This window comes from Lissotriton vulgaris, chromosome 1_1, assembly GCF_964263255.1.
Source record: "Lissotriton vulgaris chromosome 1_1, aLisVul1.2, whole genome shotgun sequence".
NCBI lineage: Eukaryota > Metazoa > Chordata > Amphibia > Caudata > Salamandridae > Lissotriton > Lissotriton vulgaris.
This window is the reverse complement of record NC_141685.1, coordinates 1,816,657,038-1,816,683,010: the sequence shown is the minus strand read 5'-3', so window position 1 is coordinate 1,816,683,010 and position 25,973 is coordinate 1,816,657,038. Positions and strand designations below refer to the sequence as shown.

At 45.7% G+C, this 25,973-nt stretch overlaps 1 protein-coding gene across 1 annotated transcript in view; it reads left to right on the top strand.

Moving 5' to 3' along the window:
* STAB2 (stabilin 2) overlaps nucleotides 1–25,973 on the top strand; it is an 880,852-nt gene that overhangs the window by 697,597 nt on the left and 157,282 nt on the right. Inside the window, exons 52-53 of the mRNA XM_086919174.1 lie at nucleotides 1,267–1,356; nucleotides 12,774–12,920. Of these exons, the coding sequence (XP_086775300.1) occupies nucleotides 1,267–1,356; nucleotides 12,774–12,920 (237 nt within the window). The remainder of the gene's footprint in view (nucleotides 1–1,266; nucleotides 1,357–12,773; nucleotides 12,921–25,973) is intronic.

The following is a 25,973-nucleotide window of genomic DNA, read 5'->3' as shown; positions in this document are numbered from 1 at the left end:
TAGACCTGGGCTGGAAGCATGTTAGCCTTAGGCTGCTTAAAGTACATATAATCAGCACCAAATGCGTGATGTAAATGGCACATGCATACTATCATATGTGCCTAAAAAAACCTGCCTAACATCCTCTTCGACGAGGCAAACTAACGCACTGAACAATGTATTTATTAGAATGGAAATTGGATGGTAATTGCTTTTTGCAATTACCATCCATAACGCTGTGAAACTTGAAGGGTGCAGCCCCTCTGCCCAGTAACAGAAACTGCTGCTGCTTGATGCTGCATTGCATAATAACAAAGTACATTGTGTTTGCCCCTTCATGAAGAAATAAAAAAAATGACTTAGTTAGTCATCTGTCTTTGAATGGCATTTTAGTTTGTGATTGTGCAGGTGATTATAAGTGTGTATATGTTTATACCGATGGGGGCTGTTTCCCTTTCAATGGGGTTTTATCAGTTTTTATCGGTTTAAACCTGGAACAGGATAGCCTGGTTATATGGTTTAATTAAGGTCATGAAAACATTTGATTGACCAAAACAAAGTTAACAGAGAATCATTATATGTTTGCATCAAGGTAAGTGACATACTTTAAAATGCTTATTGATAGCCCTACGGTTAACAGTAAGTCATGACAAGCCGTGATGAATGTCTTTGTCAGATAGTCCCATCCCTAATGATATCAGTGGTGTTTTAGTGCTTTACTATTAATGTGTTGTCACCCTCACAAAGCCAGTAAGCCTGCCTTTGCTAACTACACCCTTTTATATTGTTTCTGATGTGGAGGGCACTGTGGTCTTAGGGTATGGGGCTCCCTAGGGGTGCCAAAATGTTAAGAGGGTGTCAACTTGGGTATTTCCATCTACCTTCTTGTATATATTTGTAAATTAATGTGACTTATTCAATTATGTGTGCTTAATAAAGTACCTTTTCTATTTATAAAAAAAAAGCACTGACTGGATAATGATTTATTGAGTGTTGCCCACACCACCTCCCATGAGTAGGTCTTGGACTGTTCGGTTTTGCTACCCTTAGAGAGTCAAGTGCTACAATGAGCTACTTGGCTCCCAGTGAAAGGGACAGTTATGGACTTATTAAAGCTTTTGCAGCTAATAACCCACTTTCTTGCACAAATGTATTGCATCATAATATTAGTCCTTAACTAGATATTGTGTTGACATGCAAAGACTCCAATTTAGTGCATAAAACAGTGCAAATATGAGTATTTGAGCCTTTTTAAAATGTTACTTCTATTCCTTTTTGCCGTGACAGATTTTAGCACAGGATCTTCCAACCAGAGCCACAATGAAGACACTACTGGGATATGACCTCAGCGTCAAGTGTGGGGATAAAGGCAATGTTGTAAGTATGGCTGGAGGTGATCCCCAAAGTGTTAATGCATTGAGAATGGTGCAATTAAGTTATTTATGTGGTATGCATTTGTATAGTATTTGTATTGCACCATCCTTGTCAAGAAGCAGTGGAGAACTTACAGGGTCACAATTGGAATTGGAAGTGGATTTGTAAAGCGCGTAGCTACCCGGGGGGCGTCCCAGCGCTGGATTCTAAGAATTGGCTAGGGAACAGACGAAACCTAAGGGAACAGCCATGCAGTCAACAAGAGACAGGAAAGGTAGCTATGTTCTGGAACTAGAAGTGTACTTTTACTGCATTGTGCTGTAGTGTTCTTTATTGTCTTCATTTATGCCCGAAATTAGAGCAGCAATTGAGTGGTCCTTCTGGAAATGGGGGATTGTTTAAAATCCTGGGGGTGGAAAAAATCTGCTGCCTTTTTTCTTCTTTTTTTCCCTCTTAGTCTTTGCATATGGATGGGTCTAAACTGGGATGGCATGGTGAGCAAAAGAATGATGGATTTAACCCAGATCTCTTGACTGGGGGTGAATGTTTGATGGTTCAACATTCCATCAATCATTTGTGTGTCTTTTGATGTGGTAAAAACGACTTGACATGATTATGTACGGCAGCGCACCAGCTGTTTTGAAAAGTTCTTGACTCCATCGACGAAGCATTTGTATATTAAAGGAGACTGAACCCTGTAGTGTCTTGCTAGTAAGAGATGACCGGAACCATTTGGTCCCTGACAGACGGATAAGATTCATGCTGTAGAATGTTCCATTGCCGGTCACACTCCGAGGAATAAAGACATGTAATACCAAGCTCTCTGTGTGGTGTAGTCATTGATTGTGCCCTAGCTGAAGAGGATGCTACAACTGGTGACAAGATAGGGGATTATGTAAAACCTGTGTCCTGAAGAACCGAGAGTACTCTCCCAGAGAGTTTGTTGTGGTCCAGCAAACTGCTCCTGTGTGCCACTATCAGAGATATTGAGAATACGATCACATCTACTAGAACCTAAGTAAAGAGAGCTATCAGACCTCAGCACTGGGTGCTCCATCCAAGCAAATTACAGGGTTGTGCATCCAAGGCTGGTGAGTCACATTGGACCTACTGAAAGGCAGTGAACGGTTACGGAATAGCGACAGTCTACTTATCCAAAGGCCGTGCGAAAAGAAGCCAAACCAGTTCAGATTGGCCATGACGATCCTGAAGCCAGCAAGTCACAAGGACTTACAGATGGTATGAATGGTGCAAGTCCAGATAAACAGCTTATACTCTCATTAGTAAGGGCCTTAATTGGTTATAATGCTGTTGCCTTCCAAAAAGCACCGCCTTCCTTCGATACTGCCAAAAAGCTGAATATTGGTGACAGATGGATTGCCTGGATTGAAACCTTCGATGATTTTATTGATGCATTGGAAGAAGGAAATGACAAAAAGATGATTAAGTGTCTGAAGAATTTGACGGGTGAAGGAGTCAAAGTGGTGATAAAGAAAACACCACACGTTGGTGAAGTGACATACCATCAATTAAAAGAAGCGTAAAACACCAAGTTCAATCCATTGCCAAATGTCAACTGCAAAAGGTACATCTTCAGTCATGAAAGGAAGAGAACTGGTGAAACAAAGGATGACTTTGTAGAAAGACTTGACTCCATCATCAAGCATTGGACGAGTTGAACGATGAAGAGGCCATGCATCTCATAGTAATAGATATTTGCCTCTCTGATTCCTTCAGATCACGAATGCTGAAAGAGACCCTCAGCTGGGAGTGAGTACTCATGGCTGCTAGAGCAGAAGAAAGAGCTGACAGACAAGCAGCTGATATGGCGGTCGGACGAGCCAAAATGAATCAGCCCTGAGTGTGAAAAGCAAGCTGAAACACAAGGTAGAATGCCATAAAGTAATGTCTCCAAAGAAAACGAAATTTGTGTTTTCGATGTGGATTTTCCTTTCCACATGAAAGTAAATGTCCTGCCATTGGATAGATCTGCAAAGGCTGTGGGAAAGAGAACCATTTTGTAATGGTTTGCAAAGCGAAGGAAAGATTAAAGTGCGCCGCATCGAGAAACAAACAGGAGGAAAGATCAAGTGTGGCACATCGAGAAAATAAAATGGAGTGCAGAAAGTTCCAGATACGTTACAACCATAATAATAATATTATAATAATCCAAATTTGTAAAGCGCACAATCACCCGTAAGGGTCTCTAGGCGCTGGGGGCCGTCGGGAAAATTATGCAAGCTATTGCCCAGAGTCACATGGTGCTGGGCTAATCTGCCGCCGGTGCCGGGGATCGAACCGGGATCCCCAGATTCTGGAGTCAGTCGACCTGGCCGCGGCGCCACACCTCCTTCCGCTGCCCATCAAGGCCAAGCAGCAACATCAGTTTGAGGCAAGTAGAAACTGAATGATGCAGATTGTCATCGAATTCCTCATCTAAAAATCACCACTGTCATTGTCCAGCAACAGTGAGGCAAGATGTGTGTGCGATGTCAATAATGACCACAGAAAGATGTGCGCATGTAGCTTTAGCTTCTCGCCGGGAAGCGTGTCACTCAAAACTAGATCAACAAGTGAAAGTGCCAAATTCATTTGGACACTGTCCTAAAATCACACTGAAGGTGAATGGGTGTTCCATACAGTTTATCATAGACGGTGGTACATCAATAAACATTATGCTTTTTAAATACAACAACTACAGTCTACCTCTTGGCTCCCCACGTGACTCCCTCCCCGCGCAGCCGAGTCAGGCGCTGCAGCGGGTCGCAGGCGAATCGCCGGGACACCAGGGCCACGCCCATTGGAATAGGCCACGCCCCCTTTGCACTACAAAAGCGCGCTCTCCTCGCCAGCGCTTGGTGTAAGTAGAGCTCTTGAGGCGGAAAGCCGAGAGCAGGATTTTTAAAGACTAATTTTAAAAATTTGTTATTGTGATATTGTGCTTTTTAAATACAACAACTACAGTCTACCTCTTGGCTCCCCACGTGACTTCCTCCCCGTGCAGCCAAGTCAGGCGCTGCAGCGGGTCGCAGGCGAATCGCCGGGACACCAGGGCCACGCCCATTGGAATAGGCCACACCCCCTTTGCACTACAAAAGCGCGCCCTCCTCGCCAGCGCTTGGTGTAAGTAGAGCTCTTGAGGCGGAAAGCCGAGAGCAGGATTTTTAAAGACTAATTTTAAAAATTTGTTATTGTGATATTGGGCTTTTTAAATACAACAACTACAGTCTACCTCTTGGCTCCCCACGTGACTCCCTCCCCGCGCAGCCGAGTCAAGCGCTGCAGCGGGTCGCAGGCGAATCGCCGGGACACCAGGGCCACGCCCATTGGAATAGGCCACACCCCTCTTATATCGTCATATAAGGATGTGCTGGTTTCGGAGGCGCAGCGGATGGGCGCAGCGGGCGCGCCGGCGGTGCGCCGAAGACGCGCCAAAGGCAAGCTCGTCTGCGCCCGTCCGCGACCAGATGGGACCAGGGGCCACAAACCCTGGTTCCCTCACGTTCCAGAGCAGGACATATAGCTCGACAGCCTTACACAGCATAGGAAGCACAGCTGCTGTCCAGTGCATGCATATCTATGCTCCTACAGAGCTCCCCCCCCGCTGCTCGGACTGCAAACACTCCTTTCGTAACACCTCCCCGTTGGCCACAGCCCAGAAATATTGCATGTATGCGTTAAACTGTCGATCACTGCCAAAGCATAGCACACAAATTGCCATGCTGCTCGAGGAACACAAGCCAGACGCTATTTTCTTGACAGAAACCTGGCTCACTGCTCAATCGGAGCCTGATATAGTCTCAGCCTTACCCGCTGGTTACCACATCTTCAGATTAGACAGACCGGAAGGGAGAGGCGGAGGTCTGGCCATCATATTAAAGGATCAGTACCGTTGCCGTACTACAGCAGAATCTATCCCTGAATGCGAGAGTGTAGAATTCTGCATAGAGTTCCACGCAAATAGTTCATTCTCCGGCACTTTGATCTATCGCCCCCCGAGCCTGCAAAATTGTTCCATAGGTCTCTCCCAGAGATTATAGCAAAAATAATTTTATCTTCTGCCAATCATACGGTTTTAGGGGACCTCAATTTCCACTTTAACTCCCCCTCAGACCACATTGCTAAAGAGCTAATAGATGACCTCGGAGCTCTTCAACTGGCCCAACTGGTCACAGCCCCGACCCATGAAAAGGGCAATCTACTCGACCCTATTTTTAGCAACTGCACTAATCTGACTGTTGACCAACCCACCCCCCTCCCATGGTCGGACCATTGTTTGGTTCTGTTTACATGGACTACCCACAAAGCCCCCCCGCTACCCCCTCAAGTCACAACGAGGAGAAACTGGTCAAAACTCCCCGTGGAATCCTGGATGCACAACCTGGACTCCACCCGCCCGCCACCCTGCCCATACCCCAACGTGGCAAACGGAAACTATGTAGGTTGGATCACGAACTCACTAGATACGATCCTCCCTCTCCGCAGACCCTCCTCAAAGAGAACGCAGAAATCAGCTCCCTGGTTCTCCGACTCGCTACGAGAGCTAAAACGCCTTTGTAGGCAACGAGAGAGAGCCTGGCGATTAGACTTTCTCCCGGAAAAAAAGGCATCCTACAAAGAGGCGATCAAAGCCTACAGAGAAGGGGTCAGGACGGCCCAGGCAACCTACTACTCTGATAAAATCCTGGAAGCAAAATCAAAGCCCAAGGAAATCTTCCACATAATAAAACAATGCACCAGTGTCATCACTGCCCCCCCTCCGACCAAGACTCAGGACCAATGTAATGAGCTGGCGGAATTTTTCCATAATAAGGTTTTGAAAATTTACTCCACCTTCCCAACAATAGCCTCAACCCCGGATGCGACTGATCTACTCCCCCCTAGAATCCCTCTTTCCCCAGACCAGCCAACTCTTGATCATTTCCCTCTTATGGACCTTCACACCCTTGGCAAAATGGCACGCCAAGTTAAGTCGGGCTCTCCACGTGACCCAGCTCCTCCAGAAGTCCTGATGCAGGCAGGCAAAGCTACCCTGCCTGTAATCTTGGAACTTCTAAACTCGTCCATATCCGCATGCTCAGTCCCCACAGCTTGGAAGCAAGCCATGGTGCGGGCGCTGTTGAAAAAACCTAACCTGGACCCTGATGACCACTCCAGCTACCGTCCCATTTCACTCCTCCCTTGGGCTAGCAAGGGGCTGGAGAAATATATAAATGCCCAGTTGGTCCAGTTCCTAGAGAACCACTCCCTATTACACACGTCCCAGACAGGCTTCAGACCAAAGCATGGGACTGAAACCGCCTTATTAGCAGTCACCGAAGAATCTCGAAGGATACTGGATCAGGGAGGATCAGTGGCAGTGATCCTCCTTGATCTAAGTGCCGCCTTCGATACGGTCAGCTATGCCACCTTGCTGAACCGTCTCTATGACTTCGGGGTTTCAGGTGACGCATTAAGGTGGTTCGACTCCTTCCTGTCTGACAGATCTTTTCAGATCTTCGACGGCGACACAATGTCATCCAGGAAACCTCTCAGCTGCGGAGTTCCGCAGGGCTTTTCCCTGAGCCCTGTGCTATTTAATGTATACATGAAACCGCTGGCTGGGGTAGTCGAACCGTACGGCATTAAAATCGTGTCGTACGCCGACGACACTCAGCTAGTGGTTTCATTGGCCCAAGAGAACAACAGGCAACCCCAGGTAGGTCTGCTGAAATGCTTAGAGGACGTCAAGGAGTGGATGACCAACTCCTCCCTCAAGCTGAATGGAGAAAAAACAGAGCTCATGCTTCTAGGCCCAGCCTCGCCAGTTCCTCTCACTTCCTTGTGGCCCTGCAGTCTGGGCGCTCCCCTCACCCCCAAGGAAAGTGTCAAGAGCCTGGGAGTATGGTTAGATAAAAAGCTCTCCTTCTCCACTCAGGCCACCAAGCTGTCCGCCACCTGTTTTGGCCTACTCAGAACCTTGAGGAAGGTCCTCCCACTTCTGCCTCTAGAGGCCAAAAAAGTGGCAGTACAAGGCCTCATCCAGTCCCGCCTGGACTCAAACAACGCTCTATACGTAGGGGCCCCTGAGATGACTCTTTGGAAGCTGCAGGTGGTACAAAACTGCGCTGCACGTACCTTACTCCAGATTCCGCGAACCCAGTCAGCCAGACCTGGACTGAAAAGCCTGCACTGGCTGCCAGTGAGGCATAGAGTGGCCTTTAAGGCACTGTGTATTGCGCATCGGGCCTTTTGGAAGACGGGATCAGCAATTAATAACAACCTTGTCACCCCCTACCACCCTAACAGGAACCTTTGGTCTACGGAGGCTTTCCTGGCAGTTGTTCCCAGAGTGAAGAGAGCCAGGACCGGGGGTAGGCTGTTCTCGTTGAACACCGCTAAACTCTGGAATGCTCTCCCCCTCTCACTTCGGTCCAACCCTGACTTGCTCTCATTACGGAAAAAGCTGAAAACCCTACTGTTCACCAAACCCTCCTAGTCCTAATCTCCCCTGTCCCGTCACATCTCTGCTTTAACTCAGCGCTTGGACGCCCGTGGGCAGCAACCGCGCTTAACAAATTTATTTTAATTTCATTTCATTTCATTTCATTATGCCAGAGGAAATGTACAATAAACTGTCTCCAGTGCCCTGTTTAACGCCATTGAAAACCAGAGTGTATACGTGGGCTGCTTCAACACCACTGCAAAATCAAGGATCATTTGTAGCAACTATGAAACATAAAAAGACAAAAGTACAAGCACCAATTTATGTCCTGCCAGGCACTAAGTTGAGTGTGTGTTTACTCAGTTTCAGCACTGCTTCTGACATGGAGTTATTTTTTGTAAACTACAATGTCAATGCCTTGCGCCAGGCGAACCAGGGGAATGAAAGGGAGCAACATCCAGGTCCACATATTGCTGACATGATTACATAGTTGAATGGAGCCAAATTCTTTTCCCACCTCGATTTGAACAGGTTAGGTTTTTGAGCATCATCAGCTGCAGAATTCTTTCAAGATGTAATTTGTCACATAATACAGCCAGTCACAAATGCTTTCAATTACAGTGATGACATACTAGTTTTTGGAGCCTCATGAAATGAACATGATAAAGCTCTTACATAAATGTGTCATATATTTGCTGATGCACATCTCACTTTACATGCAGAAAAGTGTGAGTTTCATAAAATATAACTCAAGTTTTTCCTTCATATATTTTCTGATGGGGGAATGACTCCAGATTTAAGTAAAGTACAAGCCTTGTCATCCACTTCTTCCCCAGATGATGTAACTATGCTGCTCTCCTTCTTTGGTATGGCCAGTTTCTGTTCATTGTATAGATGTGACTTTCCCACTGTGAGTGCCCCGTTGACAGACCAAATGAAACAGATGCTCCATTCCGATGGTCACGTGACTGTGACCAAAGTTCCAAGAAAATCAAACATGCAATTGAGAACCCCACTGAAATGGTATACTTTGTACCGAAATTGTAAACCGAAGTTATAGTTGATGTGAACCCAGTAGGTGTGGGTGTCATCCTAACCCAGAACACTGGACATCCCAATGCAACACGATGCATTGTGGCATATGCTAGCAGAAGTTTGTCATCGACAGAACGTGCCTAATAAGAGCCTGAAAAAGAAAGCCTAGCTGTGGTGTGGGCTTGTGAACATTTTCATGTCTTCCTGTTTGGGAAACATTTCATGGTTATTACTGACCACTAAGCAATCCTAAATCCAAGATGCCCACTTGCATTGAAAGGTGGGGGTTGCGACAGCAGGAGTATGATTATACATGTGTTCATCGTACAGGAAAAGTTCAGAATCCTGCTGTTTACTTCTCATGTGTACCCACACTGTGTCATGGCACCACTTCTAAAGCAGTTGATGCTTATGTTATCTACATTGTGAAATCCAGTACACCTGCTTCCATATCAGTAGAACAAATAATTGTTGCTACAAGCACTGACAGACATATGCAACCTCAGAGAGACATTACTACTCATCACTCGTGGCAAAAGCATGCTCGACGTCTCCATAATGACATAAAATACCAGAAATGTTAAAATGTGCAGGAAGAACTTTCAGTCACTCCAGAAGATATCGTCTCACATGGGTCAAAAGTTGTCTTACCTGAGAGTCTGAGACAATAAGCTATTGAACTGGCACATGAGGGACATCTTCAAATAGTTTCTACTAAAAGAGCCCTATGGGACCAAGTGTGGTTCCCTCGTCTTGATGAAAGAGTTGAAAAATAAGTAAGGAACTGCCATTTGTGCAACTGCTTGCCCTCTAAAACCACCCTGCATCCCTTAAACATGTCTGATCTCCCAAAGGATGCATGTGTAAATATTGCAATTGATTTCTATGACCCGCTTGACAATGGTCAATATTTGTTAGTCATTGTTGATGAATACACCCGTTTTCGCCTTGTGGAAGATCTGTCATCGACTACTCATGAAAGAGTCATTGAGAGATTAGAAAGTACTTTTGCAACATGGATTTTTTTTTCGATTTTGAAATCTGATGATGGCCCGCCTTTCAATAGTCGAAAATGTAAATATTTTCTCACTCACTTGAATTTCGAGCATCAGAAAAGCACACCTCTCTGGTCACAGGCGAATGGTTTTGTCAAGACGTTCATGAGCACGCTCAAGAAGACCATTCAGTGTGCTGCGCATGAAAAGTTTGACCTCAAATCAGTTCTTCAGTCAACAGTTCATGCATATATGACAACTCTCCATTCTACCATTGGGTAAAGCCCTGCAACTTTAATATTTGGAAAGCCATACGCACCAAGTTTCCCCAATGGGCCATTGAACGATCTATTGACGAATAGGACACTGTACAATGCACGCGATTACAAAGCATGCCATTACAAAGCACTCATTACAATGACTGTGTTGTTACAACGCATACCATTACAACTCAAGTCATTACAAAGACTTGATATGGGGGAGGGGCGCTGAATTTTGGAATAGTATAATTTACTATTCCAACTCCAGTCTGTGCAACAGTAGGAAAAGTGTTGGATTTAAAATCTAACAACTTCTGCCCTCTACAGCATGTTGTTGTAACAACTTGTGTTGTAATGGTATGCGATGTAACAATGCAGTCGTTGTAATGACTGCGTTGTAATGGCATGCGTTATATCGACTTTGTTGTTACCTCAATTGACAATGATAAACTTTGTGCTATTGATTCATCTCACGAACAAAGAATGAAGCCCTACACAGATAGCTGCTGCTATGCAAGGAGCACTGTGTTTAAAAGAGGAGACCATGTCATTGTCATGCAGAAAAGGAAATGCATGTCTGATGGTCCTTTTGATGTTTACCCATTGAAAGTTGTGACTAGTAAAGGACACATGGCGACTGCTCACCGTCCTGGAAAGTCCATTGTGGGAGACTGGTCGTATTTCAAGCACGTGCCTCAACCTCCACCACCTCCAGATATTAGAATTGAGACCTATTCACCTGAGAATCTGGAAAACTCAATGACTGTACCAATGTCTCTGTCACAGGTGCTAATCAGGGACACGTCTCTTGCATCTCCACAGCCTCACATGACAAGGTCTGGGCGATTAATTCAAGCACCAAAATAACTTATTGAAGAATTGTGATGTTTATATGTATTAGTTGTACTTTACATTTAACAAAGGGGGCGATGTAGTCTCTTGTGAGTTAGAGATGAAAAGACACGTTGGGTCCCTGATAGACTCCATAGAACAGTGACGTAAGTGCTTGAGTGTGGGAATAGGATTCATGCTCAACAATGTCCAGTTAATGGTTACATGCTCCGTAATAAAGACGTGTAATACTAAGATCTGTGTGTAGCATAGTCATTTCTATGTACACGGGCTGGGGAGGACGATAAAAACCCAAACCCAAGTTATTACCCATTGTACATATTATACATTTCAATACTGAATTCATCTTTAGAATGATAGGTTATTATTGCAAACATTTCTCAGAACAGACCGTTAATGGTGCAGAACTGATATAAGAAAGAGTGCCAGGGTTATAGAAACACCCACCATGTACTACATACATCTGTGCAATGCAACAGAGGTTGTTACATGTGCGCATGTATAGAATACTAATGTAAACATTTACATGCATACTCAATTGCATATAACACTAATACAGCTATTTTTACATTCCCATTGGGCATAACGTTCAATTCTAGCAGACATTATTGTGCAAATACAAGATATAGGATAATGTACCTCAACAGTATATTTTAAGAATGTTGCACATCACTGAGGAGCTTACCCATCACAATGAGTCACAAGGCAGTAAGCAATATCCATTTAAATGTACAGTTATCATTCATTATAATGCGTGTCATTCCTCTACCCTTTTCCCCACCTCTACTATCTCACTAGTTGTTCTAAGAAAGGTGTAAGTAGCGTATCTAGTTTTATTTTATTGGTTGCTGTCCCGAATATGTAGAGAATTTCTAAAAAAAAAAATAATGAGGTCCCTAAGTCCCACAATACCTTGCAATCTGCAGGCCGAAATGTGCAAGTTGCACTTCACAAACCTCCATTACATACATGCAGTATATCCATACAGTGTTAACACAAGTGAAAATCTAAAATACACTGTTATTCCATTTTGTTGAGGTTGTAATATTAACTTGCATAGATATCATGTCCACAATATCAAACATATTGTCTAGGTAACTAGATGTGAACTTCATAACAGTAACTGTCTACACCCCTATACATACTTCCTTTTGTGTGAGAAGTCTACCTTGCAGATAAGCCATCTTTGCTAGTTATTACACACCTATGTACATTCAAGCCTAATAAAAACAATAGTATACATACATGCAGGCTCCCACATAGCCAGTGCACTGCTTGCAATGCGACACAGCTAACCTTTAAACAGTTGTGGTGTGGAGGTTCTTCACTATTGTTGTTGGGGGGTTTATTTCTTTAAAATATATGTGCACATTTGCAGAGTTATACTACTAAGTCTAGTAGAACTTGTTTCTATTCTCTCATAACCCAAATGTATGTGTTTCAATTCTGTTTCTTTGGTGGGCTTGTTTATCTGAAACTTATGAAAATGTGTGTGAAATATTCCGATCTGTTACTTCTGTGTTGAACGTACTGGAACAAATGTAATTGAAGCCTTGGTACGAGCTCTGTGAGGTGCCAATGCCAAAGTCAGTGCCATTACAATATGGCAGATACACCTAGTAAGTGTAAACTGAACAGGCTCTAAGACTACAGGAATTATTTATTCAGGTACTAAAGTTCTTGAAGTTGAACAAAGGTTATTTTAAAGAAAGAATTCAGAATGATCCAGTGCATCAATACATTTAGCAGACACACACATTGAGTGCAAAGATTGAATAATACATTCAGTTTTGGGTCTACATAGGTCCCAGAGCCATTGAATAGATGTGTAACATTCTTTTTTCTCGTCCACAGGGAGATCTTTTAATGAACGACAGACAGTGCAAAATAGTGAAGCGTCAGATGGAGTTCAACAGCGGTATCGCCTACGGCATTGACTGCCTCCTAACTCCTCCCAGCCTCGGCGGGCGGTGTGACAGTATGGTGACCTTGGATCTTTTGGTCAGTCACAAATATCAATTTACTTTAGATGAATGGGTGGAAGAATGAATGGTTGAATATTGGCATGTGCATCTTCATTTACATATAGGTGTTCACAGCACTTGGATAAACAGTGCCTGAGTGAACTGCTGCCTATAAATTAAGAACGCAGCATGTTTGGCATGGCTGAATCTCTTGCTATGCCTTCTTTCTCCTGCAAAACAATACATCTGTGAATGTGTCCGAGGCTCTTCAAGCGGAAGTGCTATTTAGGCGTTACTGGAAATTTGGTACTAGTTCAGATAGCTTTTGCCTGCTCCTAGTCTAAAATGGTCACCAACTTACCCTATGAGACTGGCAATGGCATCTGTTAGAAATAAGGTCTCTAGTTGGCAGAGGTATGCACCCTGTCCTGTTAGGGACCAACACTCTAGTGAGGGTAAGTCAGATACCCAACCTAAATTAACCTGTGCTCACCCTCTGGTAGTTTGGGAAAGAGCAGTCAGGCTTGACTTAAGAGGCAATGTATAAAGTATTTGTGCACACTTTAATTATAGTATCTCAATGAAACCACCAAAAAAGTCTCCACACCAGGTTGAAAAAATAGAGAACATGTTTCTGACTAAAACAAGATCAAAATGTCAAAAATCCAACCTGTAGAAGTCGAGATTAAAATTTTTAAAGATTAAATCCAAAACAGTGCTTAGAAGTCAATAGCGCTAAAGGATTACTTGAGGAGCACTAGACCGAGGCAGATCTGAAACGTCAAGTTGACCGTAATGGAGCATGGGTCAGACACAGTTTTAAACAGTTCCCGCAGAAGTTTTACCTTCCCAAGTTGAGCCATGATCCCTGTTCGCTGGGACCATGGTGAGCGTTGCGGGCAGTGGTCTGTGCAGTGCAAATAGCCGCCGGGCATTGCAGACCATCTGGCCAGGGCCTCGCAGTCATAAGCAGTGATGCTGCTGTGTGAAGAGACAAACTTGTGCCGGCTTGCGCTGATCCTTCAAGCGAGGGGTGCAGTTCTGGAACAAACCGGCCATTTAACGGTCGCGAAGAGCTCAAAAGCTTGATTTAAAAGGTCTGTAGTGCAGGAAACCCACTTCTGAGGCCCTGGACCGGAGGGGGCATCCCAGGCAAGGGTTAGACTCACAGATGGCAGAGTCCAGCAGCATTAGTGGAGCTGCAAGAAGTATTTTGTGGCCCTGAGACTTCAGAGAACAGGGGGCCCTTAGAGAATCTTGGGTTCAAGGATGCAGAGAGCAGGTCCAGACACTCCTACTCCCAGGCAAGAAGCAGCAGGCCAACACAGCCGAGCAAGTTGCAAAGTGGCAGCCCCTCATGTAGCTCAGCAATCACCAGGCAGCAGGCCAACACATCAGAGCAAGAAGCAAAGTGTCATTCCCTCCTACAGCACAGCAGTGCTAAAGTGCCCAGAGCCCTTGAGTCAACAAAAACGAAATCAGCACAATGGGGAGGAGCAAGGCAAAATGTTTGGGTGTTAAACTGCAGAAAGGGCCATTTCCAACACAATCCAAAATTTGTAGGGCCCTTATTATCTTGAACTACTTCTCCTATGAACCCACAATCTACTCTCATTAATATAAAACACCTTCTATTTCCATTTTCTGTACATCAAAAAATGTCCTTTCATGGAAGTCACCCACCACACATCTAGAAGGGCTTAAGACAACTTTTTCTTATCCATGGACTGGAGATGGTAGCAAATGATAAGTTTTGCTACTACATCAAGCTTCAGAATATTGTGAGATTCTTGGTACTCTGCTCTCCACCATACTCATGCAGAATGACTCATTTACTTGGACCATGCATCGGTCCAAAAAGATGTCAGGTGTACCATCTAGTTTTGCTGCGTGTTTAGCAGCTGCCAAACAGAATGATTTGGACACAGGGACCAATTCTGACTTGTCAAATGGGAGACAATCAGAGCAGCTGAATAATCAGTATGATTGCTTGACCTATAACCAATCAGAATTGTTGAATAAATTCTGGAACAAGCTCCCGCCCCTTACTGGATCATTTGGCAACCTGAAGCCATGGAAGCAGTACTGATACAGGTGGTTTCCAGAAAAGACATTTTTTTCTGCCACAAGGAAATCAAGTTTGGCATGTGAGTGAATTAAAAAAGAGAACTTCTGCAATTCCTACTTTTCAGCAGTAATTTCCATCAAGCACTGCTCATGCTTTAATGCTATGGGCAGAACGCTGCCGTTGACCAGTGTGATATGGTCATGATCTATAGCTTCTACTCTCCTTTGGAGGGCAAAGCTGTCCTCCCTGTGCAACTGAAAAAAGCCTAGTTAAATCTAGGATCAGGATGCAGTGATTTGCCACCTACCACAGATTTATTGGACCAATATTTGGTGCATTGTGGATCCGTTCTCCCTGCCTCTTCTTGACATTGGTCTTGGCATTCTTTTGTTGTTACACGCTCTCAAATGAATCCTACATCAGCTTATAGTGCCTTACAAATATTTTATAACCTGAGTGAATTATAGACTAGTGTTTCGGGTATAGTGAGCCATTCCTCCTGATGATGATTCTACTATTTCTACTACTACTACTACTACTAATAATAATTCTACATTGTTTCTATATAGTGCTTAAACCACAGATGTCATCAGTGACCACTTAAATCACTGAGCCAATTTACTGGTGGCATACTTGGGTCACAGCCTATGTTTCCAAGTGATGGGACAAGGCTTCAAACATTGTCTGACAGTCCTTCTGATATTGCAAGGCAGGGGTTATGTTTCTTTATAATACACTGGGGGCTCTTCAGTACACTGCTGTAGAGGTGATTCGAGTAATGGATGGACACATTATTTTCACATCGCTAGCCACTGCTCTGCTCAAATCCTACCCCATGACAGAGGATCTGTCTTCAACTTCCATACCAGGAATTGTTTTTTCCTCTTCCCCAGTATCTCCCTCCCTCGTGAGGTAACTCTGAGGTCAGAGGCATGGGCACCTCAGATGTCTTCTGAAGGATCTAACCCTTTCTGCAAATAAAGCAGTGTCTGTTTCATGACACCTTCACTGCCCCATCCCTGCCCTGAGGAGGTAATCTTCCAGTGTTTAACCCACTGGTGAACCTAGGCACTGCCTTTCGTCTGACCTGCTTTCTCTGCTGCCAGGGAAGCTTCTGCTTCTCTGAACTTTGAACCCCGAAGTCCTTTTACTGTTGCAAACACAAGTGGGATGATATGACTCGAGTTAGTTGCTATGATACGCACTATTGCCATATTTACTCAGTCTCTGTTAGAGCATTAACTCTGCATATCTAGGTTTAACATGTGTACATAAAGAAATCTGATTTCCAGGACCAGTTGTGCCTCAACAAGAAATTATATACTTTCGTGATATTAACCTTTTCTCGGGCACTGGAGAGACAAGTCTAGTGGGAATCACAAGCTCACTTTGTTTGTGACCTACTTGCCTAGGTCTTCATCACTGATCCTATTTTTGCTCTGGATTACACATTTCTGTCAAATCCCCTTTTCCACTCTAAGTGCAAGGGTTCTCCCCTTCAGACTTACTACTACTGCCTTGTTACTTAAAAGCTTTGCTGCAGGTTTTGAGTTTTCTGCCACTTTAGTGTCCATGAGTGGACTTGCATTATGTTTCTTTGTGTTTATCAGGGACCCTGTCTGCAGGAACCTGCCTTAGTTCCTCGTAAATGTCGGCGAGTCATTTAACAATGTATAGTTTCTAAATAGTAGAATGATTCAGCAAACCCACTTAAATTGAAACAGAATTTTCTTTCACCCATTCAGATTTTGCTGTACCACAACCACCAATTTCTCACGTAAAAAACAAAACAATGGACTGAGATGTGGCCAGGTGATCAATTCAAGCATTCCACCAATCGCTTTTTAACTACTCACCACGGTGACAAGCTAGAAGAGATCTATTTAAACTCACTTCCCAGCTCTGGCCTGAGAACTTTTATTAGCCATACTTCCAGCAATTTCCCAGCATGTTTTCACACATTTTCCCCAAACGGCAAGCAGTCCTTAACTATCCCTTAATATCAGTAAAAGTTTTTGAACTTTTGGTTGGTTATGAACTCGTGACCCTTGCTGGGAGTGACTGTAGTGTCTTGGTGTGGACACGTTCTAGTGTTTCTATGCAATGTAATACAATCTACACCCACCCACCACAGACGTCATGGTGTCACATGACGCTGCCAATAAAAGAGGCTGAGCGCACGTGCTCAGGACCTTTCCTACCACTCATTCCTGGTGTCCGTGTCATCCTTGCTGCGCCTACCATGAGGGCCCAGGGCCCATACTTTCAAACATTACAATGGCGACGAGGGTGGGATCTGGGCGGTCCGCTCATTCCTCGAGGCACATGTTGGTGGCGGCCGTCGCAGGTGGCTTCAGTCGGCTAGCTGGTCGCCTCTTGGTGGCTGCTGGGCTCCGACATGCACCGGCTTCTCGGCTCGCTGTGCCTTGCTGCAGGGGGTGCCCTTCAGGCAGGCACTATCTCCCCCTTTTCCTCAGTGTTTGGTAGTAGCACGCGTGGGTTGCACTACCGACCTCGTCGCCATTGTAATGTTTGAAAGTATGGGCCCTGGGCCCTCATGGTAGGCGCAGCAAGGATGACACGGACACCAGGAATGAGTGGTAGGAAAGGTCCTGAGCACATGACGCTGAGGCTGAGCGCACGTGCTCAGGACCTTTCCTACCACTCATTCCTGGTGTCCGTGTCATCCTTGCTGCGCCTACCATGAGGGCCCAGGGCCCATACTTTCAAACATTACAATGGCGACGAGGTCGGTAGTGCAACCGACGCGTGCTACTACCAAACACTGAGGAAAAGGGGGAGATAGTGCCTGCCTGAAGGGCACCCCCTGCAGCAAGGCACAGCGAGCCGAGAAGCCGGTGCATGTCGGAGCCCAGCAGCCACCAAGAGGCGACCAGCTAGCCGACTGAAGCCACCTGCGACGGCCGCCACCAACATGTGCCTAGAGGAATGAGCGGACCGCCCAGAGCCCACCTGAGACGGCCGCATGGCCACAACCCCACCAGAAGGGTGCACAGACCGGGCGGAGTCCACCCGCCACGACCGCGACGCTGCATCTGGCCTGCCGGCCGAAGGTGAGCCCCTGGGGGGTGAAGTGCCAACAGTAACTGGGCCAATAAATAAGCAGGACCAGCGGAGCCTACCCGCGGCCTGCCCGAGTCCTCCTTTTCCCCCGCCGCGTGTGTAAAGGAAGCGGCGGGGCCCAGAGTAAGCCACGGCGCGAAGGGAAGGCGGCCGGACCCAAAACCCAACTACACCAACGAGGGGGAGGGAGCGGAGTAGCTAACCGCCTCCCGACCCCCCTCGCGACGTGGTCCAGGCCAGCGGAGCCCACCCGCGACCGGCCGGCGGCACCTCCACCGAGGGAAGACACAGCAGCGCCAGCGGAGCCCACCCGCGACCTGCCGGCGGCACCCCCAGCGAAGAAGAGACGAAGCAGCGCCAGCGGAGCCCACCCGCGGCCCGCCGGTAGCGCCTAGCGGGGGACAGTGACCGCAGAGCCAGCGGAGCCCACCCGTGACCTGCGAGAAGCGAGACAGGTCTCCGCCGCGCAGCGTGTGCCTGTGAAGCTGCAGCGGCGGGAGACCGGCGAAAGTGAGGCCAGCGAAACAGTCCAGTCCACAGACAGAGCCGGCGGAGCCCAACCGCGGCCTGCCTCTAGCGCTCCCCGCCAGGGAAGAGTGACCGGAGAGACCCGCTCCCCCACTGGAGAAAGCAACCTCTCCCCCGCCCGCGTGATCACTGCCGAGGCGGCCGCGGACGGGGAGAGAAAGCGAGGGAGAAGCAAGCAGCTGCAGACGGCCAGCGCCACCAAGATCAGAAGGCGCCCCTCCCCCCTCCTCGCGTGCTCCGTGTGAGGAGCAGAGTGCAGGGAAGTGGGGGTGAAGTGACCGTCTGCACGCGGCCAGCGCCGCCGTCAAAAAGGGGTGCTCCCTCCCTGGTTGCTCCGGGTGAGGAGCAGAGTGCCAGCAGCGAGATCAACACCGCCATAGAGTCACCAGCACCACCGGGACACTTAAACAAGAGGAACCACCGGTGCACCTGTAAAAGTCTGCCAAAGTTGCCTCAGCAGCAAAGCCTGCACAACACCAAAGGGACATACACAGTGCGTTTACAATGTAAGCCTGACGTCAGCACATTTTCAATTGGGTAGATTTGCTGCAACACTAACAAGCAAGGGAAAATCACTCACCCATTTTCAGCAGCAGCTTCAACCCCCGGTGCACTGAAGCAGTAGAGTGCACATCCCGGGAAAGACAAGACAGGCTGTTCAAAAGATCGAGCAACAAAAGTATTACTGCATCAACATCTTTAAGCACAGGAACAAGCACTGCTCAACGCAAAAGAAGTTAGCACCATCTAGCGGCAACAGACGGAGTAGTGCCCCAAGGCAAGGGAAAGCATCTCAACGCCGCAATCCAGAAAGCGCGCTCCGCGCAGAAGACAAGGAAGAGAAAACACCAACACGCACCAGCAAGGAGTCGGCAGATGCCACTTCCAGAGTGACGTGGGAAGAGGCACCAACGCCTCACCAAGCATCCAAGCAAGGACGAAACGTCTGGAGAAAACGACTGCCAAGCAATGGAGGAACGATCAGGGAATAAGACTGCCGAGATCAGAAGACGGAGAGAGCAGCGACTTCTAGTGGCCACAGGAGATCACCGCAGCATCAACTACTCCCGCCGATGGTCCGAAGCAGCAAACTTCTGACGCCATCCAAAGCAGCAAGTACCCGACGGTCCAAAGCAGCAAAGTACTGGACGTCAGCCAAAGCAGCAAGAAAACGACGCCAGCCAAAGCTGCAAGTACCGACGACACGCTACAAGTGTCCGAGAGCCTTGAAAAGAACGGGCGCAGATAACGCGCCACGTGGCAAGGCACAGCCCCCACGAGATGGAAGAAGGGCACAGGTAACGCCACAGTGCAGTACGGTTACCGAAGAAGACCACTAAGCGTGGCACCCCCAGAAGCCGATCCACAGAAAGATCGCGTACCAAGTATGACCCGTGATGGGTTCTCTAAACCTACATCAGAAAGTCCGATGGACGACCAAAGGAACCTGCCAAAACATCAGCAGGAGCGGACCGCCAAAGGGTCCAGGACGTTCGACCTAGCCTAGGTCTCTAAACACCATCCCACGAACGTCACCTACAAGAATCTAGAGAAGAGGGTTCGCGACGCCAACTCAGGAAGCTGAGGAAGAAGGAGGAAGTGTTCCGGCCGGGGACAAACCAGGATCACACATGCAGCGGGCGCGCCCTGCATGGAGGAGCCAGGTCAGGAGAGAAGATGCAAGATCGGACCGAGTGATGTCGCGAAACAGGAAGGGAGAAATGGAGCGATCCGTGTGGCACGTCTGCGACCGCGAAAAGAAAGGAAGAAGAGGAGAGATCTGTGTGGCACGGCTGCCACTGCGAAAAGAAAGGAAGAAGAGGAGAGAGCTGTGTGGCACGTAGGCCACTGCGTAAAGAAAGGAAGAAGAGGAGAGATCTGTGTGGCACGTCTGCCACTGCGAAAAGAAAGGAAGAAGAGGAGAGATCTGTGTGGCGCGTCTGCCACTGCGAAAAGAAAGGAAGAAGAGGAGAGAGCTGTGTGACATGTAGGCCACTGCGGAAAGAACGGAAGAAGAGGAGAAAGCTGTGAGGCATTTCTGCCACCATCAACAGACAGGAAGAAAAGGAGAGATCTGCGTGGCACGTTAGCCACAGTGAAAAGAAAGGAAGAAAAGGAAAGACAGGTGGCACCCTGCCACGGCTTGAGAGCAAGGAAGGTATCCACGTGGCCGTTGCCACAGTTGAGAACAGGAAGAAGTATATCCCCGTGGCCGTTGCCACAGTCAATAATAGAAGGAAGTAATACACGTGGCCGTTGCCACAGTTAAGCAAGGAAGGAATATATCCACTTGGCTGCTGCCACAGTTAAGAGTGAAGAAGAAGTCAGTGCGCAGTGAGTCCCCACAGTGAGCCCAAGGCCAACCATCATTCCATGGCGAACCACGAGAACTCCAACCGCACCCGTCACCGCGGAGGTCAGCAACAGAAAGATTGTGAGTACAACAGGGCTCCCCAAGGCTTGCAGACTGTTTCCATCAGCACCACCAACCAGGCCGAGCGGACAGTTGTTCCCCTAAACAAACTGAACGCCTTCTGCCCAATTCCATGCAGTGGCGGATTGAACAGCTTGGCGGAACTGAACACTTCACTGCATCCTGAGATAAGTTAATTCCCCAGATGTGAATTATTAAGTTGTCTTTTCATTGATTAAAAAGGGGAGTGATGTAGTGTCTTGGTGTGGACACGTTCTAGTGTTTCTATGCAATGTAATACAATCTACACCCACCCACCACAGACGTCATGGTGTCACATGACGCTGCCAATAAAAGAGGCTGAGCGCACGTGCTCAGGACCTTTCCTACCACTCATTCCTGGTGTCCGTGTCATCCTTGCTGCGCCTACCATGAGGGCCCAGGGCCCATACTTTCAAACATTACAGTGACCATTTTCCACAATGGATTTCCATTAACTGTGCTCACTCACAAGACTGTCTAACGAAATGGATTGATAGTCCCTGTAAACTCACTAAAAAAGGCCACATTGAATAGGATTCCACCGCGCATAACTATGTTTTTAGGACAACAACATTGAATAGGATTCCACCGCGCATAACTATGTTTTTAGGACAACAAAAAAATGGGTTTAATTGAGGAGTATTGTAAACAACCAGCGTTTGACGACAACCTCTTGCTGTTATATCTCTGAGTCACTTCGATCAACAATTTAAATGATAATTTAGAGGCAAACTTTATTGCATATTCCTGCCATTAAAAAAAGGCAAGCAAACCTTGATATTCCTATCTGCTAAAAGAAAACAAGCATTCAGTAAACCAGACCCTCAGAAGACTTGGAAGTATGCCTGCTCTGAAAAAGGAGGTTGCACACAAACAGCAGCAGCATAGGAACGCCACCTGGCATCTAAGGTTGAAGCCAATGAAAAAAAATATGGTTAGAACTATTCACAGCTTGCAAAGAAAGTTATCCTGGAAAATATTGCATCTATGTCCACTATTTTGCAAACAATGGGGCTTACTTTGACACTAACTGTGTATCTGGGAATCTCTGGTTTAATTTGTAGGTCCTTATACGTCCCTGATCCATTATGGACACTTTCTCCAGAAAGTATGTATATCACCGTATGCAGGAACACTGTTTGGAAGAACTTGTCTGTAATTCCCTTCAAGGGTGCCCCTTGTCCAAACAGAGTTCCCACAGTAATTTTTAAAAGTGAGACCAGCTTCTGGGTATCATAGCGGGCCCTCTTATACAGACATTACATTCTAAATAGGCTTATCCCTGAGAGCTGGCGAGGAACTATTTAATCCATGAAATGAAAAGGGCTCACACAACTGCCGCTTAATTGCCTTATTGGATGTGAAGAGTAAATGTTATGCCAAACGGCTACTTCAAGAACTAGAGTCTTTGGTCAAAAACAATCATTTAATCCTGTTTTATTGAACCAGGTTCCAAGAAGTTTGCGGGATTGATGACAATCTTCATAAACAGTCAATGTTCTTAAATAGAGCAACTGGTGTTTTATATACCGCCTTTATTGACTTTAAAACAGCATTTGCCTATATTTACAGGAATGTATTGTGGTACAAACGGCTGATTTGGGGAATTGAAGAACTACTTTTAAGGGTTATTGTCGCGACAGAGAAAAACATAAGTGTTATCAACTGGCTTAAGTGGGAAATCCTCACACTTCAATCCTTGCAGCAAAAATTTAAATAGAAATACATTTCTTTCCAGACAAAATATGAGACTCTCTTCCTTCTGACAATCTATTAATTTAGGGCTTTTACATGCTCGTTCTTGGCTGAAGCACGTCCATAAAAAACTAATTTATTTTGAGGACTGGCTTAAAGAATGACACTATTACAGTCAGTTACTACCATGCAAATGATTACTTTATTAAAAATATGGGGGGCAATGAGAAAAACGGGGTGAGGCAGTATCTTTAATCTGTAGGAAAGCTTTTAAGATTATAAAATCACATACTATGAACATCGCAGATGCGAAAAGATTAACTAGTTCTTTAAATCTAGCCCTTACATACGCTATACCATTTACTGCACAAAACATTCCATCATGTTTTTAAGATTAAAATATTGATGTTATCTCTGCATTTATTTTCCAATAATAACATATCAGTAATACTAAGTGACACCAATCTACATATAGAGGATGGAATTGATGTAGCAGCTGCCACTATTAGCAAACACTGTGCTCCAGCAGGCGGCGCATGGCCCTGCCCATACAGTAGCCCAAACCTTAGATCAAATTTGGGTACCCTTGTTTGCTTCAATTTGTAAGTACCTTCCCTTTAATGTGGACAGACAACTTATAAATAACAGAGCCCTTGCTATTCTTACTAGGATACACATCTGAGGCAATCTGTGACCACCCAAAGATCCTGGAATAGGCTTAGTAAACAGGGTCTACAGTGTAATTTTACTAACGCCTCCGTAACTGACCTGGCTAGTTCAATGTTTGCAGACTAAATTGCACTGATAACTTGTAGCTTGAGCATAGATAAAGCCAAGCATTTCCCATGGTTTACATCTCCCCGTGAGCACTGTAAGTAGGTGCTGCAAGGATCTACTGTCTTGTTCAATATCTACATTCCACCTTTAGCAGATAAGATCAGGACTGATATAATCAGATTGTGTACATATGCAGAGGACACTCAACTGATTTTCTAGGTAAATTTTCAATTCAAGTCTGGCTTTTAAAAAGTGCCTCTGTGACATTAAAGACTGGATGAATGTGAACTGGCTTTAAGACCAATGCTCAAAAGGCAGAAATATTGGTAGTAGGTGGAAATCTTTTTCTTATGACCACAGCAAGTTTGGCCTAGTATCTAAAGGGTTTTACAATTATGTGTCTATGGGGAAATGTGTTAATACATGAGGTATTTTGTCTTTCATTTAATGATGTTCGGTTGGCGTTTTCTTTGGGAATTCTGAATTCTACAGCACTCACCAGACATTCATTTGGGGTTGTAGGTTTTCATTAGGTAAGGTTAGTGCTGTCTGTATGCCAGACAGTAGTTTATAAATCCATGCCCAGAACAGAGTTGACTTTGTATTCAACAGCTAAAGGTATTAAAATGCTTTCAACTCTCTGGAATTTGTCTCTGCAACCTTGACAACTCACAAGAATGGTTCAGAGGCTGACAGGATGAAAGGGGTCAGGAATGTCCTCTATTCAACGTCAAGGAAAATGAGGTTCGCTGGCTGGCATTTATGATGTGCTGTGGTGATACACTTTGACCCCTGGGCGAGGAAGGTTTCAGTTGAACTCTTTCTGAATGCAGTGCAGTAAAATGTAGGTGTTTATTTATTTTTGGAGTTTTATATAGCGCTGGCTAGACCCGGAGGTATCAGAGCGCTTTACATAGGTTGAGAACATGCAACACAGTTTACGTAAAAGTAGATACACACATCAATGTCCAACGTTAGAGGGGTTAAGCGGAGCAAGAGATAAACACAGGCAAATGCCGCAAGGAGCAGAGGGGGATCGAGAACCAGGCAGAAAGGCGGTGGAAAAAAGTTCAAGCCCAGCAGACCTGTACAAGCAGGGCACGCCTGATCAGAAGCAAAGGCAGACCTAAATGGATTAGTTGTAAAAAACCCACAGGAGGGTTTGTGGAAGATGCACAGCACGGTTTCGCCCGCCGATTCGAAGAACAGAAAGACCACAGAGAAGCCATCAAGAAAGGTAAAGATGGCCGCTATCTTCATCGACAGGAAGCAACAGGATACACAGGGGTGGAAGGGGAAAAAAGCATGCTAATGGAGGCCCACAAACAAATCTAAGAGAGCAAGTTCTAATAGCGACAGTGGCTTGGAGCGGGCACTATAGTTTACTTAATTTATTTCACGCTCTTTAGGCAACATCAGCTTCACTTCTGGACCACAAACCTGGCTGGTCATTGGCCACTCCGCACACCACTTAAGCAGCACCATGTAAGAGAGTATACAGGATGCAGGCAGCCTAGAGCAGCACACTAGGCAATATCATCTAGATTTCTGCGGATGATAAATCCATGCAAAATGATTTGACGGATTAATTACATTTCCAAGACATATGCACTTGAAGTTTTTGCAGGTTTATTTTTCTTTGCTTTTTTAGAACGTTGCAAACTTGCTGAAATTGGCAAAGAAAAAAATAATTAAAATCTCAAAGTAGTGCAAATCAAACTTCGCAGATAGCAAACCACATTGTTAATTTCACTATCGTTACATTTGATTTGTCTCCAAACTGTAGTAACTCTTCCAGATCTGTGATACAATTGTCAAAGAACGGCGTTTGCATGTGACCAACAAGACTGAAATGTTCATCCCCAGGCAGGCCATGATTTACCAGTTTGTTTATAAAGCCAATCTCTGTGTCTCATTGTACGCAGGTTGGAATGTTGCAGTTATATTCTTTAGACATGTGTCCCTTCTATTCAGTTTTTGAGTGTTCATTTTTGCAGCCTGGTTAGGTCTGGTCCAGAGACAACTTTATATGTCTTGCTGGCCTAATGCAAGCAAAATAATTCATAATTATATAATATATATATATACATGCACACACGCACACACACTAAAAGAGGGGTTATGCTTCAGCCCTCTTTAACCACTTCTCTGAAATTCACAATTTGCTTCCACACACCACAGCCTAGAGGCAACGTGTCAGCTCCCTTCAGCCAATGGCTCTCTTTCACTGTGAGTTTTATTAACTGTAAAAGGACAGCATTTTTAGTTGTTGGCGAGACAGAGCCTGTGCTGTCTCGATTCGAAGAAACATGTATATATTTTGCGGGCTTCAGCCAGACCATAATGTTCCCATATGCTCTCTCCATCTTCACAGAACTAAATAGGGAAATAAACATACTTAATAGGAACCTATATATTGTGCCATGCATGCAGGGAGAGAGGCCACAATAACAAATACCAATTTCTTACATTATGCCAACTAA